This window comes from Lampris incognitus, chromosome 4 (assembly GCF_029633865.1).
Source record: "Lampris incognitus isolate fLamInc1 chromosome 4, fLamInc1.hap2, whole genome shotgun sequence".
In the NCBI taxonomy this organism is placed as follows: Eukaryota; Metazoa; Chordata; class Actinopteri; order Lampriformes; family Lampridae; genus Lampris; species Lampris incognitus.
In genome coordinates this window covers 61,339,656-61,356,904 of record NC_079214.1, presented here as the reverse complement: position 1 = coordinate 61,356,904, position 17,249 = coordinate 61,339,656, and the positions used below count along the sequence as shown (strand labels likewise).

Here is a 17,249-nt window from a genome sequence, read left to right as displayed (position 1 = left end):
ACAAGGGGATTCGAACCACCGATCCCCACCAGGCTAAGCAGTTGCTAAGCTAGCAGCGCTCCACAGCCGCTTGGGAACGTAAGCTGTTGCTGCTGCTGTCACGATGCCGCTGTTTGAAAGGTCTTTTGAAGCACGCTGCTGATCGGTAGAGGCAAAAATCTTGCATCTTCCTCTTCCTGTTGTGTTAATACTTAAACATTTGTTCCAAGCAACGCGAACCAATGCCCCGTCTGCTGCAAACGGTGCAGGAAGTGCAGTAAAACGGGTATGAGCTACCTGGGATTACATGGTATTGTTTCAAACCCAGTTTGAAAGATGCTATAAATCAGACATTTTGCGGTGGCGTAAATGGGGCTGCAGGGGGTCGTAGCGGGCACAGGCCATCTTGGGTTTATCTTTGTCAGTGTATTTCTTAATGCTCATGTACCTGTCAGGGTACCCGGAAACGAGGCGTCGAACCCCTAACTCAAGACATACCGTTAAACTGAAAATGTAGAAGTCCGTATCTCGCCTATAGAACTGGACTGTTCCGGTCTTCCTGTCAGGCTCAGCCAGCTCTTACCAGCACATGTCCACCCACCGACACGGTCCCCTACCTGCATTCACACAAGTGAATTCTGAGATTTGTTCCACATGCGCACACACACCTACAAGCACACACACACTGCACATCATAGGCGCTCACCCCTCTGAAGGTACACGCGTATTTTCTTTCTCTTTCTCGCTGCACCTACTCTATCACTCATTCTGTCTCTCCCCCTCTCCCTCTCTTTCTCTCTCTTCCTTGCTTGTTCCACAGTATAATGTGGTGCTTTCATTCCCAGCTCTTAAATACAAGCGGCTCTGGGAGTGTGTGACTTGGCTGCACTAGCCTGCTCTCACACACTGCAGCTGGCCTGCACAATGGGCCCAGTGAAACCTCACACCTCCAAATGAGCTGTAAAATGACTTCCCAGTGCTCCCTTCAGTGTGTGTGTGTGTGTGTGTGTGTGTGTGTTTGTGTGTGCATATCAATGCGTGGGGGTTAGGGTCATATAACCCATGTGTGAGTTTTTTTTCCTGTTTTCCAACTGGATTTTGGTTATTGTATTTGCAAATAGTCATCGTTTTTCAGTGAGTGAATCAGAATTTACACAAACAATATTTCTAAAAAGTCATTTGTGTCATTTTAGGGGGCGGCACGGTGGCCCAGTGGTTAGTGCTGTCGCCTCACGGCAGGAAGGTCCTGGGTTCGAACCCCAGGCCGTCCCAGGTCCTTTCGTTTTTCTCCCCAATTGTACTTGGCCAATTGCCCCACTCTTCCGAGCCGCCCCGGTCGCTGCTCCTCCCCCTCTACCGATCCGGGAAGGGCTGCAGACTACCATATGCCTCCTCCGATACATGTGGAGTCGCCAGCTGCTTCTTTTCACCTGACAGTGAGGAGTTTCACCAGGGGGACATAGCGTGTGGGAGGATCACGCTATCTCGCCCCCCCCCCCCCGACTGACCAGAGGAGGCACTAGTGTAGTGACCAGGACACATACCCACATGCGGCTTCCCACCCGCAGACACGGCCAGTTGTGTCTGTAGGGATGCCTGACCAAGCTGGAGGCAGCACGGGGATTCGAACCAGAGATCTCCGTGTTGGTAGGCAACAGAATAGACCAGTACACCACCCAGGCGCCAGGTCCTTGCTGTTTGGAGTTGGCATGTTCTCCCCGTGTCTGCGTGGGTTTCCTCCAGGTGCTCCGGTTTCCTCCCACCATCAAAAAGACATGCATGTTAGGGTTAATACTCCTGTCTGTGCCCCTGAGCAAGGCAATGGAAAGAAGACCTGGAGTTTGTCCCCGGGCGCTGCAGCTGCTCAATGCTGCTATACAATAGGATGAGTTAAATGCAGAGAACACATTCGTTGTAAGAATACAATGATAAAATAAAGTGGCTTTCTCTTGTCTGTGTGCTTTATACTGCAGCATGTTTATATTCTCATCCTGAAGTCCCACAACATGCAAACTAAAACCAATGCAGTGAACTGTTTGCAAATGTTGTTGGAGGGTGTTTTGTATTCGCTGAACACATGTTCATACCAGCACGCACTAGTGTGAAATCATGCAGTGTCTATGTTGATTTGAATGGGAATGTCAGTTCTACTCGTTCAGTTTCTATGGTACCGCCATATAAATGCGACTTATACACCAAAGCGACGTATATATGTGTATTTTTCCTCCCAACAATACGCTGTTTTGCTGAGTATAACTTATACTCCGGTTTGACCTGTAGTCCGGGAAATACGGTAGCAGCAAAGTATTTGTGCACCTGGTGCAGGGACTTCCGGCCCTTCCACAGTTCATGACTTCCAATAATATATCACAGTACAATTATGCATCCGGCATTAAATCACTACAGGGCAGTCTAGTCCCAACATGGTGAAGGCCTTGGACAATCCACATAGTTGGTGATTGCGACATGGTTAAAAAATGATAAAATACTGTAAATAATTTAAACCGCATTTTTTTTCTTTTCCGGAGAACTGTTCATTTTCACGAGGTCATCATAATTTATTGGTGTGTACTTTAATGTCAGAATTGCTATGAAATGGCTTTGGCTCATTATCTGGAAGTCATGCCGTTTGGTCTTTATTATAGCACATTCCGGTGGTTTTATGTAGCTCTTCCAGCCTGTTTACCCTTCCTGTTTTGTATGAGAAGGTTGCATGTATGGAAATATATTCCAATTAGGGTGGGAGAGTCTGTTATAGTTTGTCAATGTTGGGTCAGTGATCCTAGTCTCCCATGTGCTCTTTCACCTGCTGTCACTTGAAGGACTTGTTTTCTTCTAAAAATGTATAGCTGGGAAAATGGATAAAATGGGTTTTAAGTAATAGTCTATGCCCACCTCAAGGGGGCCAAGCTCTATGTCCAGACTCTTGTCTCACCTGGCACTGAAATGTCAGAATAGACTCCTGTCTTCTATTAAGGTGACTTATTTCATTCAAGAAAGGCCAATAAAAAGATTATTTTCCCAGACCTATCTTAACTCATAGATGATCTTGAAGCATGACAGCCTGAAGCATGAGGGCGGCACAGTGGCCCTGTGGTTAGCGCTGTCGCCTCACAGCAACGAGGTCCTGGGTTCAAACCCCGGGGTTGTCCAACCTTGGGGGTCATCCCAGGTCATCCTCTGTGTGGAGTTTGCATGTTCTCCCACGTGTCTGCATTGGGTTTTCTCCGGGTGCTCCGGTTTCCCCCGCCATCAAAAAGACATGCATGTTAGGGTTAGTACTCCTGTCTGTGCCCCTGAGCAAGGCATGGCAAGACGAACTGGAGTTGGTCCCCAGGTGCTGCACGGCAGCTGCCCCCTGCTCCTAGCTACACAGCTAGGATGGGTTAAATGCAGAGTGTAATTTCCTACGGGGATCAATAAAGTATAACAAAATCAAAACGACTGTAATACTGAGCTATGGCATTGTCCAGCTACCTGTTGCTTGCACTTAATATGGCATGCACCCTTCATCATCATCATCACCCTTGGCTCTGGTGATTATAATCAGTGCTCTAAGATGTGTGTGGGTTGACACATGAACATATCTGCTTACAACTGAGTCCCTTGTACGGTTCTTGGGAGAGAAGCATCTGCTGAATGAGAAAATTTAAATGTTAGAGCCCTGGCGGGGCTAGGTGTTCCTCATTTCCCGTGTCGCTCACTTTGGCCCCTTTCACAATAGAGCTGACTGCAGTTCCCCTTTTAGTGTTTAAGTCAAGTTCACTGCTGTTTATTTCAAGAACTTGTCAGGTTCACGTTCAATCAGTTCTGAACTGCAGCAGCAACTGGTAGTAATGAGTCCTACTCAAAACAGGGAGGGACTGTCGGAGTTGACTCCGGTTTCTTTATAAATGAGCTTGGCTGTGAGCACATTCATGGGAATGGGAGTATAAAACTGGTAGCTGATGCACAGTGATTAACTCTGAAACACTCCATGAACCTTTCCTCCCCCCTTCATAAAAACGGAGGGGTAGCAGATCACGGTTCAGCTTGGACGGATGCTGAGACAAAACTCTTAAGTGCACTGGCAGACTCTTTTTTTTTTGCTGCATTCGCTGCCAGAGAAGAGGCGAAAACACACGTTGTGTCCAGCCTCGCTTGGCAGACAAAGCGAAACTTCGTCGTATCGCCTCCATATTTGATGACATCACAGATCGACACTGGAGAGCCCGTTTACACTTGTGATATTTCAAATGGAAGATTTACATTCAGATCACATCAGCTCTCACTAACTTACTGACAGTGCTGGAAATTCAGAAGCAAGTCCTCTTACTTGTTCAAACATGCAACTGTTCTCAGTCTTTTATATATATATATATATATATATGAGTCAAGTAAATTCTTTATGAGACAGTACAAGCCTGTTTCATGCCATAAGCAATCATCAGCTGTCAATAAAATTAAAATTAAATTAAATTAAAATTTTAAATTAAAGTTTTATTGACAGCTGATGAATGCTTAAGGCATGAAACAGGCTTGTACTGTCTCATAAAGAATTACTTGACTCACTGGATTTTATATATATATATATATATATATAATGCAGACACAGAACATGAGGTACTCCATGTAACTTCTGTTGTCCCCGTGTTGCCTCCAACTTGGTCGGGCATCCCTACAGAAAAAATTGGCCGTGTCTGCGGGTGGGAAGCCAGATGTGGGTATGTGTCCCGGTCGCTGCAATAGCACCTCCTCTGGTCGGTCGGGGTGCCTGTTCGGGGAGAGGGGGAACAGGAGGGAATAGCGTGATCCTCCCACGCGCTACGTCCACCTGGCGGAACTCCTCACCGTCAGGTGAAAAGAAGCGGTTGGTGACTCCACATGTATGGGAGGAGGCATGTGGTAGTCTGCAGCACTCCCTGGATTGGCAGGGGGGGCGGAGAAGCGACCAATATGAATCGGAAGCGTGGGGTAATTAGCCGGATACAATTCTATTGTGCAGCCCAAAGAGGCACATGTGAACGGGCCTTAGTTAAACTTTGTTAAAGGTTCATTTCCTTTTACACTTCAATGGGCAGTTCATGGCAATAACTATAATGTAGTTGTAAATTCCATTTCCTGTTTGGCTCGGTAAATAGGTTGTGACACTAACAAACCCGAGATTAGCATTTCCACAGGGGCCGTCCATACCCAGGAGGCGTCCGCTGTACGTGTGCTCCTGTGAAGTGGTTTTGATTAACGTGGCGTAAACAACAGACTTTATGAAGCACAGATGCTTAAAAAAGGGGCCAGAGGAGCCTCTCTGCTGTCCTCCGGACCGACTTCTGTTCGTCCATTCTTCATTCATATGGTCACCATCTGTCATTTTAACGAGTAAAAAGGACTACAGGGTACTGTCGAGCATAGCAGGTTTGAGAACAGGGTAAACAAAGTACACTGGAAGTTGTTGCCCCTGGTTACGGTTTCTTACATCAGTGAGAACTAACAGCCCGTTACGCTCAGGGTGTCGTGTCCCACCAGTCGAGCTCCACTCATATGAAGACTCTATAGCACAAGGCATAGCAGAGTTTCTATTTCTGGGGGGTGTCCGGCTAGCGTGGCGGTCTATTCCGTTGCCTACCAACTCAGGGCCCGCCGGTTCGAATCCCCATGTTACCTCCGGCTTGGTTGGGTGTGCCTACAGACACACTTGGCCATGTCTGCAGGTGGGAAGCCAGATGCGGGGGTATGTCTCCTGGTTGCTGCACTAGCGCCTCCTCTGGTCAGTCGGGGTGCCTGTGTACGTCCCCCTGGCGACACTCCTCACTGTCAGGTGAAAAGAAGCGGCTGGGGACTCCACATGCATTGGAGGAGGCATGTGGTAGTCTGCAGCCCTCCCCGGAATGGCAGAGGGGGCGGAGCAGAGACCGGGACGGCTCGGAAGAGAGAGGTGATTGGCCGGATACAGTCGGGGAGAAAAAAATTGGCAGTTACCTAAGAAACACTAAGCTTGATAGACTGGCGATGGCTCTAGTGCTCATGGTTTTCTTGATTTGTGTGTGTGTGTGTGTGTGTGCGTGCTTGTAGGGTGATGACCCTGTGACGGGAGGAGACAGCACCAGTGAGGTGTCCATCTCCTGCTCTTCCACGGATGACACGGCCAGCGTGGGTCTGTCCAGCTCCAGTCCGGAGAGCTGCCTGGAGAGGGGGCAGGCCCTAGGGAGCAGCTGGAGCCCAGAGGAGGTTAACAGGCCCGGGGGAGCGGCCACTGCGGCACCGAGTGTCGGAGGGGAGACGGAAGAGGAGGCGAAAGACAGACTGACGGAGGTGCCCAGGCGCTCGGCTCTCCTCCGATCCAGCATCCGCTCTGTGTCGCCGCTCCGGCGCCACAGCTGGGGTCCGGGGAAGAACAGCGGGGGACGCGCAGAAATGAACCAGAGGAGGTGAGGTCGTCTAGTGGGGATGAGGAGGAGGTACAGCAAAGCAAACACCTGTCTCCACCTCTTATTTTTTTCTCCTAGCGGTGATTAACAGGTGCTTTGGCGCGGGGTCGGGTTGCCGGCTGTGGCTGCTGCTGCTAAGTGACTGTTTAAAATCCAGTCAAACCGCAGCACTCCGGGGAATGTGAGGACACGCAACAGCACCTCCTTTCTGTTGAGATGGAGGCTTTAAAGGAGCCAGTGCCGCAAAGAGTTGGTGGACACACTGCCGCGGGGTATACTATATGTAGGATTCATGGGTATTTAATTCAGTTTACACTGTTAAATTTCAAGTAAAATACAGTAGAAAGCACGGATGCAACAGAGCTGTAGGGCTGCATAGCGAGGGGCTCGGCTGAGTGGAGGAGGCTTGGGAGGGGAGTGCTGAGCAGGGTTTATGAATACCAAATTAAACGTGGTATGACTTCAGAAGTACAGTCAAAGGAGTATTTCTTGTGACATTGGTGCATAGTATATAATGAAAATATCAGCTAGTACCTGCTGACACATGGTACAGGCACAAAAAAAACCTCTTAAAACTCACATAGCACGGGGCGTCCGGGTGGCGTGGCAGTCTATTCAGTTGCCTACCAACACGGGGCTCGCCGGTTCGAATCCCCATGTTACCCCCGGCTCGGTTGGGCATCCCTACAAACACTATTGGCCGTGTCTGCGGGTGGGAAGCTAGATGTGGGTATGTGTCCTGGTCGCTGCACTAGCGCCTCCTCTGGTTGGTCAGGTCGCCTGTTTTTTTTTTGGGGGGGGGTGGCGTAATCCTCCCAGGTGCTCCATTGGTGTCAGAAGTGGGATGGTGAGACCGTGAGGCCATCAGAAGCACGAGGGAGCTGGTGTGCTGGAACGCGGGGACGCGCTTCCCGGAGGAGTGGGAGTGAGGGGGGGCGCAGTGTAACGACCAAAGATAACTAGGCTCGCTGGCTAACGGGTCGGACCCTTTAGTCGACGGGTTAACGTAGTCGCCCGTGGTGCGGGAGACCCGGGTTCGCGTCCCGGCTGCGGCAGTTCTCGAGCTGCCCCCCCCCCCCCGAATTCGCTGCTAACCCCTCGCTGTCAGGTGAAAAGAAGCCGCCGGCGACTCCACATGTATCAGGAGGAGGCGTGTGGTAGTCTGCACCGATGTGTCAGGGGTATGACGCGGTATTTTTGTCAAAATGCTCACAGGTGTTGCGACGTAAAGCAGGTGCTGTACAGAATGCGGTGCTGGTGGGGGAGCAGGTAGCTTTTCTGGGGAACCAGAGGTGGCGCAACCTTGGCGCTCTTCCCGGCTGCCTGTGTACATCGTCTGCAGCGAGCCTCAGTGGAACATAATTTAGTTTTTCCATGGAGATGATGAGTCACTCTCAGATGTGATATTTGGAGCAGTCGTTTTTTTTTCCCAGGACTACACATCAGCCCGTGGCGTCAGTCAGGGTGGTGTTTGTCTGGAGAAGTCAGTAGATTTGGGGTGAAGCGTACTGATGTTCTCTCCCAGTGGGCTCCGCTCAGCGTTTCCTTCTCCCGCTGTGAGCAGCTGTGTTGCCGTTTGCTCGGCGTGGGGGGGAGCCTGCAGCACACAACCAGCCATGCAAGTAGGCTTCATTAGAAAACAACATGAGCAAACACACAAACTGGTGCACACAGAAACACACACACACGGACGTGGACACACACTAAAAATGCTCATTTAATCCACCTATGTCAGCTCATAAACACTATAGCTTCTCTAGGATGGTCTGACTTCCACATTAGAGGTCATGGGGTTTTCACAGCCTGGTTAGTGATGCTTACGAAGACGCGCCGCCATGTTGGAGTGGCGGCAGCTGAGCGGGTGGCCTTAACTCCTCCTCTATCTGTGTTTGATGGTCTTGTGTAGCGCTCAGTACACATAACTGAGGTATTTTCCTTCACCAATCCATAATAAACTCTGGATGGATAGCGTGGTGATAGAACGCCCCCAGCGACTGATGCCGCCGCCGGGTCGCTGTCTTGCTGTCCCTTGAACATTTGTGTTTCTGGGGTTTCTGCAAGCTTGTCGGTATGACCAGATGAGCAGCGTACAGTTAAAAAGAGGATGTGGTAGAAGTATACACAGGTGATAGAAGCGTTAGAACAAATAGCCACGTCTCGTATGGTCATGATTGTAATGTTATATTTAACTTTCATAGTTTCACGTTTCCATCTCCTGGAAAAGCGGCTGAAGCTGAGATGAGATGAGATGAGTTTCAAGTTTTTAATCTGTGCAAGACCAACAAGTTCAAGTTCAACTCTGCTGTCATATGTATCAGAATACAATAAAATGTGCTCTGGCTCTCTCTGCCTTAACACAAGGGACACAAGGACACACATCCCACACAAGGACACCCCCCCCCCAAAAAAAAAGACAACACTGCCGGCCTACATAGACTATGTACACAATAAATTCGTACGTTGTGTAATTATATACACAATATACAGTACATGGTCACACAACAGTGTAGGGTGCATGTGGGTGCGTCAGCAGGTCAGCCACCTGACTGCCTGTGGGAAGAAACTACTACTGAGAGGGGTGGTGTGTGATTTGATGCTCCGGTAGCGTATCTTAGGCGGAAGGAGCGAGGACAGGACATGAGCGGAGTGGCTTGTGTCCTTCATGATGTTTTGGGCTTTGCTTTTGCAGCGAGTTGTGTAACTATTGTGAAGATGTGGTAGTTCCATGCCAGTGATTTTCGCTGCTGTCTTCACAGTCCTTCGAAGCAGTCTGCAGTCCTGAGCAGTCCGGTTGTCAAACCAGACTGATACAGCCGGTCAACACACTCTCCATGGTGCTGCGATAAAAGTTCAAAGGAGTTTTGGGTCTCATACCAAAAGTCTTGAGACGCCTCAGGAAATACGGTCTCTGCTGGGCCTTCTTCAGGATGCAGTTGGTGGTTGAGAGACCATGTGAGGGTCTCTGTCATGTGTAGACCAAGAAATCCAACATTGTCCACAATTTCAACAGATGAATCATGATGGAAGTAGGAATGCGATGTTCTCTGATCATTCTAAGGTCAACAATGATGTCTTGTGTCTTACTGACACTTAGAGAGAGGTTGTTGTTATGGCACCATATGGTTAAATCGTCCCCTGCCCTCCTATAGGCCCTCTCATCACTGTAGCTTATCAGTCCAGTCACGGTGGTGTCATCTGCGAAGTTGATGAGGCCGTTGTTGTCATATTTGGCAACACAGTCATGTGTAAACAGACTGTACAATAGAGGGCCGAGACAGCAAGTTCAGGAGTGCCACCGTGGAAGACCTGGTCATTATTACCAGTGAGTTTGAGGAACATTGTGCAATACTTGACCCTGCTACAAGAGGACAGCAGGAGCCATCAGAGTATCAGCCATTGCCTCAAGCACGGCCATGTTGCTGCTGTAGATGATGAAACTAGCTGGAACTGCAGAGATGGAGGAGTGGATGGTGTGAACCTCCTCCCCTGAAAATCGTCCTTGAAGTCCTCTGTTGTCTCAACAACAGACAGAAGTACGGCAGTAGACGGTGGGATTGTCAGGAATATCGCTGCATAAAGAGAGGCTTTGTACTCCTGAGAGGCTCGGCGTTTCTTGTTTGTGGCAGGAGGTCAAAGACAGTTCTGTGAGTTGCAAAAAATCTATATTTTTTTAGTTCTATCAATATGATGCTTTATTCATCCCCTGAGGGAAATTCTTCTTCCCTAGCTTCCATCAAGGAGGTCAGATTACAGTGTAAGTTATAGAGCAGCACTCCGGGGAGCTGAAAGGCGTTTAGTATGGCTGATGCTTGCCAACATAGGGGCTTTACCCAGGTCGACTGATGGATGGATCACCTTCTTAGCCATTTATCTACAATATTAATGGGGGCTACTGCAATGGCTGCAGCTGCAGACAGGTCGGTGGTAGCGAACAGCGAGAGATTTTCTCTCTTCCTTGCCAACGACATTGCCTCCCACTTTGAATGAAACACAATAATTTGAATACTACTTGATTTGCATGCTGTGTATGGGACTTTGTGCGTTTGTGTGTTAGCAGTGATGCACAACATTCTCTGTCCACATTGGTGTGTGCCTTACCTGGTAGGTCTGTACCTGTGTAGAGCAGGTAGTTGCCAGCAATAGCCAGCTTTCAGCTCTCTAACTTTATTTTTTCAATTGACCCCCCCCCCCTTTTCTCCCCAATTGTACCAGGCCAATTACCCCACTCTTCCGAGCCGTCCCGGTCTCTGCTCCACCCCCTCTGCCAATCCGGGGAGGGCTACAGACTACCACATGCCTCCTCCGATACATGTGGAGTCGCCAGCCGCGTCTTTTCACCTGACAGTGAGGAGTTTCACCAGGGGGACGTAGCGCGAGGGAGGATCACGCTATTCCCCCCCATTTCCCCCTCCCTCCCGAACAGGCGCCCCGACCGACCAGAGGAGGCGCTAGTGCAGTGACCAGGACACATTCGCACATCCAGCTTGGCCAATTGTGTCTGTAGGGACGCTTGACCAAGCCGGAGGTAAGACGGGGATTTGAACCGGCAATCCCCCGTGTTGGTAGGAAACGGAATAGACTGCTACGCTACCCAGACGCCCTCAGCTCAGTGACTTAATAGTCGGCTCCTGTACACAACGGATCTGCTGGTAGGGTTCCCTCCCTGGGCCTCACATGACAGACTCAGTCATCTGTATTCACAACCCCGAGGGCAGGTGAGTGCTGACTGCATGCTGGTCAGCGATGACGACCGAGTCATTATTTAGCCGACTTCTGTGAAGTTTAGCCATTTTTTTTTCTGCCATAGAGTTGGGCAGATGCAGCGATATATAGTTGAATGCCATACAGGCCCTAGGGGTTGAGAGGAGAGGAGATTTACAACCGGTGCTTCATATTCACTTAGTCTGTCCAGGACCCAGGAGTGCTTCAGCCATAGAGCATACTTCATGCTGAAATGTGGCGATACTTTTCTTCTTCATAATCATTCTATCGGATTTTTTAATGCCTGTTATTTCCAGCAGTGCGTCAGTGTAATTGGGTTTGTAAATCACAGTGTGGCTTCTCTCTGTGCTGATGCCTTTTGGTAGCTGTTGGAAGTCATTTACTGCTGCCGGAGCTGTAAATCTGCTCCTGGAGTGCAGAGCCCAGTGATAACTCAGCTGGCTAAACACTGTGCAGAACTGGCTGTCTCTATATGTGCGTGTGCGTGTGAGTGTGAGTGTGTGTCTGTGGTGGCTCGTGTAGTGAGACCGGCAGCGGAGTGATGAGGTGTAGAGTGGGTTTGAGGGGATGTGTGCATGTCCACGGATGTGTGCGTGTGTATATGTGTGTAGATGTTTGCTGGTTTATTGGAGCAGCAGTAGAGGAGGAGGTGTGTTTTTTTGTATTTGTCGGCTTGCAGCGCGTCCACGAAGCCCTCCCAAATGACGGGTCAGAGGTCATACTCCCGTCTCCAGGTGTGCCTGGAACTTTTCTGCCGCTGTCTGTCTCCATCAGCCCCCCGGAATAAACTGTGTCTCTCTCCTCTGTTGTGCAGCTACAGCCTGGAGGGCCTCAGCAGAGACAGGGAGGGGCTGAGGAGTCCTTCATCCAGGATGCCCTTCATCCGGGAGCCCGCGAATGTGGTCCGGCAGGAGAGTGAGGAGAGAGGCTCCCTGGTGTCCTTAACCGAGGAGCAGGAGGAGTTCGGAGAAGGTGGTGCAGCAGATGAAAAGGTTGGCTGGGACGCGAGTCATCAAGTGTGTTGATACTAAGCTGTTCTCACACATCAGGCCTCCCGGCATGTAGAGAAATCCTACGCCTGGTGCATGTGAAAAGTGGAACAACATTTGATAAAGGTCATGGAAACATAAAAACGATTAACCCTCAGGGGGAACTCTACTGGTTTGATCCCGGATTAGCGAGATTTAATGAACACAAGTTTTCTCAGGAAACTTATCTTTATTCACATATTTAAAATAAGATAAGCATAAAACAATTGCGCAATCACCATATCTCTTCATTTGTTTGCATTTCCTTATCAACTTAATAGTTTTTCCATTCCTTTCTGGAATTGATGATGATGATGATGATGACGTGTTTTGCTAACTCTGTTTTTATTCATTGTGGGCAAGGCATTTTGCAATGACCGCTTTTGGGGGGAACAAAAAAGACCTGACCTGTTCTGTCTTGCTCCAGAAGTCCAGGAGATATCGGCCGCTGCGGCACAGTTGTCCCCCCATGACCCTGCCACTCACCAAGTCTGTCTCCATGCTGGCCATCAGCCAGAGAGACATCGATGGTGAGTAATTGTACCTGGGGCCGGCTCGCTGGACAGATGCGTAGCTTCATGGGGTAGCTAGATATGTCATGCAGGTGTGTAGTGAATATGCGTGGGTTTGTTGGGAGGTAGGCAGATGAGGACAAGATGGATGCACAGATATACTGATAAAAAGAAAGGAGAATAGAAAGATCGGTATTGAGAGGAAGAGATAAAAGATAGGTTGGTAGAACTGCAGATAGATCAGAAGGATTTTATTTGACGATGAAAAGATGTACCTCGTTGTCTCTGAAAAAAATTTGCATTGTTTTCTCTCTTTCTTTTTTTAATGGTTTGTTGAGTCTATTAATTTTGATGAGTGACTGGTGCAAATTCTGGTTCTTTCCTGCCGCCCGCTGCTCAAGTGATGAACCCCTTACGACGTAAGAGGCGGATTTCCTTCTCTTTCAACCTGTCCCCCATCCTCACCAAATCTAAATCCCAGTTCCTTTATGGGGACTCTTCATCTAGCGATGACGATGATCATTTGAGTAAGTACACGTACGCTGGCTGGAGTAGAACCCAGCAGTGATCCTAGCATGGCTAGTACCTTTCCCCCTAGTGGCCCGTGATGTGAGCACCCTGTGTTGCTTCTGCGAGCAGCCATGACTCATGGTCATGATGCTGAGCATTCACCTGGGCTCAAATCACCAACCCTGTAATTTTCCAGTTCTACCGTCTTATGTGCCTTTAGCAGAAGATCCAGTTCACATGATAAAGAGCAATTATTTCATCATGGATGAAGTTCTTTGCAAAGCGGCCATTCAGATATAAATGTAATTATATTATTATTATTATCATTATTATATTAGTATTATTATCATTATTAGTATTTATACACTGTTACAAAACGCTATTGCCATTAGGCAACCCCCCCACCCCCAGTGAATTTGGTAAAAAAAAAATTAAATTTTGTTGTGGATTTTTAGAATTCTGTGATTATGAATTATCAATTTCTGCATTATTCTGTGGCTATAAAAGCATGTTTAATTAGATTTAATCAAAGAAGGATGAATCAGTTCATCTTGGTATCAACCTTCTTTGATTTTCTGATCTGGATTATTGAGCAAGCATAAGAAAAAATAACTAGATTTAATTTTCTTTTTTAAATTAAAAAATAGTCTCCAAATATTTATGACAACAGCCTATTCATTTAGTTATTTATGAAGAGAAAAAAATGTGCTTTGTAAAACTTCAAGTTAAAAACTGGCTTCATTTAGAAACTCAACCGTTAGTTATAAATGTGTTGCATACATAGGTGGCCATATAACACAAGACTTTAAACAAGAACGATCAAGTGTGGTAGAAATTGTGGTAGAAAGGGCTGAATTTCCTTTTCACTCTTGGCCACATTATCACCAATTTAGATTCTGGCATAATTTTTTGCTGTGGATTTTACGTAAAAACCTCTCCATCGTCTTGGATAAAGTTTGGATACACGGTTGAACACAAGTAATAGTACAGGGCAAGTGGATGTGCTGTTTTGCAGTGGCAGATGTGTTGTCGTTTGTCGTCAGCTGCAGCACCAGCGCCGTGACGGCATCAGACAGGACAGGCTGTAATTTATGCATGTGAGCGGCTTAAGAAGGGAAACTTCCATTAAACGCTCGGTGGCAGCCAGCTTTCCCAGCAGATAAAGGACCAATGACGAGTTTCCCCAGGTTTCCTGCAGTGTGACTGCAGCAATTTACCATTTTGGGCTATTTTGTCTTATCTCTTTGAGCGAATACAAAAGCATCTCGCCGCTCTTCTCTAGGGTAATGGGTTTTTGGCTAATTATTCCATGTGAATCTTGAATGAAATGTCGGCCCCCGCTGTTGACCTTTGTTTATTTTCTTCAAGTTAAGTTTATTTGCACAAACAATAAAAACAGGACAAAGGAAGTGGAGTAAAAAAAGCACACTGTGTGGGTGAGAGCAAGAACGCCTGAAGGACTTAAAAGGCTGTGGAGGCCTGGGTAACCTTAAGTCTAAGACGCAGAGCCATCAGACTTTTTTTTATCATTTCCGTTAACTTAATGGAGATACTTAAATCACTCAAGGCCCATTTCATAGTGCAGATGTAACGTATGCAAACCAACATCTACTACGGTCAGCACTGACCAAAATAACATATTAGTGGACCTCCGGTGTCCGGGTGGCGTGGCGGTCTATTCCGTTGCCTACCAACACAGGGATCGCCACTTCGAAGCCCCGTATTACCTCCAGCTTGGTCGGGCGTCCCTACAGACACAATTGGCCGTGTCTGCGGGTGGGAAGCCAGATGTGAGTACGTGTCCTGGTCGCTGCACCAGCGCCTCCTCTGGTCGGTCGGGGCGCCTGTTTGGGGGAGAGAGGGAACTGGGGGGAAATAGCGTGATCCTCCCATGTGCTACTTCCCCTGGTGAAACTCTTCACTGTCAGGTGAAAAGAAGCAGCTGGCGACTCCACATGTATCGGAGGAGGCATGTGGTAGTCTGCAGCCCTCCCCGGATCGGCAGAGGGGGTGGAGCAGCGACCGGGACGGCTCGGAAGAGTGAGGTAATTGGCCAAGTACAATTGGCGTGAAAAAGGGTTAAACCCTCCCCCCCAAAATAAGAAAAAAAGTGGACCTCCATGGACATCCACAAAAGACTACACACACTGCCTCTCATTTATATGATGATTTAGGACAAGCAGGATTAGTCAACCGGTAGGCTGCTTCTCCGTATATGTCAGCAGAGGTATTTGCATGTACATCTGCCTCTGTATCAATAGATATTAAAATTAATTTTTTCTCACAGTTTTTCTTTAGGAAATGAATATGAGCCTCTGTCTTTTTCCTGATTTTCCTTACTGTTTTATTCCAGGTACAAGGTCATTTTCCAGCACCTCTGGCTCTCTGGCATACAGGTCAGTCCCACAAGGATAGTCTTGCAGGAAATGTAAGTTAGATAATGAGTTAGATAACTGTCTGTAGGCATTGTAAAAGCAACCCTCTACCACTCAAGAAGTGTGTGTGTGTGTTCGCACACGTATGTGTTTATGTATATGTGGGCATGTGCGCTTGCTTATCCCAGTATATCGGAGGAAGAACCGGGGCCTCTGCGGAGTGACACGGAGGGAAAGTCTGGGACCAAGGTCAGCCGCACCTTCAGCTACCTCAAGAACAAGATGTACAAGAAGACGAGGGTGAGTACCGAGTCAACTGTCCGTTTAATACGGCCTTCAGGTAGAGCTAGTTCTCAGCCAGGGGGGCGGTGATGTGATTCTATCATGGAAATGATACTGTCCATCATAGAATTTACCTATAAGATCATTCAATTTTTGATGAAAAATGATGCATCTTTTTTTATGTTTTGATGTCCACGTGTGATGTTTTGATGTTTTATGATTTAATACAATTTTTTGATGAAAAATGATGCAATTCAAAATGATACAATGTATCAAAGAAGGTTGAATCAGGTCATCTGGATACAACATTGTATCCATATGACCTGATTCAACCTTCTTTGATTTTCTTAAATGGATTATTGAGCATGCATCAAGATTACAATGTAGTTCTTTTTTTTTGGGGGGGGGGGTCCTTTACCAATCACTAGTGACTAAGGGGGTGGTAATAATTTTGATAATCTCCTGAGCCTAATAGCCTAACGTTCTAAAAGTAAAACCAATGCATAAACAGGTAATTCTAGGATTTCTGCCAAATATTACCTAAGATTTGTCAGGTCTGAAGAAACTAGGCATTTTAAAGACATGGCAAGTGCACCATAAGACACCAAAAAAGGACCAAGAAACAAACAAGGAAAAGAGACACAAGACATACACACTTCAATTGCAGTGTCTTTTTCATCCACGGTGTTGCCATTTTTTGTTACTGTGGTCTGTCTGACTCTGGACCAGCTTGATAACTTTATTCCTGCCCACAAAGATGCCGATTGGCTTGGTTGTTTCTACAGCCTGGATCGAGCTGTTGACGAGGGAATCACCAGGCCTCTGAATTGCTCAAGAAATTTGGAAAAATGGGCAGAGCAGGTGAAAATAAGTGGCACATAGTAAATTTGGTACCAGGCTGAGACAATCTGGTCACAAGTCTACTTTTCAAATATCTCTGCGTTCCCCTCTACACTCACTGCTGTTTACAATAAGAATAAAAGTCATTTACCAAACAGAGGTATGAGAAGCTTTTTGAGTTAGAGCCCTGCCAACTGACTTATCTTAGTGGGATAGGGATTTTATCACACTTAAGACCTTTGCACACCAAGTCTAAATTTTCTGTATGCAATTTTTTTTTCTTCCGTCATGGTGCAACAACTGATCTCTTATTGAGGAAGGCAAAAAAAAAAGAAGAAAAGAAATCGAAACTGTTATGAAAACATTTATGTTGGATGACTTTCAGAGTTTGTCTGTAAACTTGACAGACAAAATATGTGGTTGTATCTTGTTTTGGTTTTTTTTGGGTGGGACCCCCCTGGGACCCCCCCCCTTTTTTTTCCTCCAATTGTACTTGGCCAATTACCCCACTCTTCCAAGCCATCCTGATCTCTGGTCCACCCCCTGTGCTGATCCAGGGAGGGCTGCAGACTACCACATGCCTCCTCCAATACATGT

At 47.5% G+C, this 17,249-nt stretch overlaps 1 protein-coding gene across 4 annotated transcripts in view; it reads left to right on the top strand.

The window, feature by feature from the left end:
- The window catches only part of LOC130111162 (A-kinase anchor protein 13), a 97,595-nt gene that overhangs the window by 34,343 nt on the left and 46,003 nt on the right, over positions 1–17,249 (top strand). For all 4 annotated transcript variants that reach the window (XM_056278223.1, XM_056278222.1, XM_056278221.1 and 1 more), the window contains 5 exons: positions 6,028–6,383; positions 11,920–12,097; positions 12,561–12,663; positions 15,509–15,551; positions 15,719–15,830. In XM_056278223.1, the coding sequence (XP_056134198.1) occupies positions 6,028–6,383; positions 11,920–12,097; positions 12,561–12,663; positions 15,509–15,551; positions 15,719–15,830 (792 nt within the window). The remainder of the gene's footprint in view (positions 1–6,027; positions 6,384–11,919; positions 12,098–12,560; positions 12,664–15,508; positions 15,552–15,718; positions 15,831–17,249) is intronic.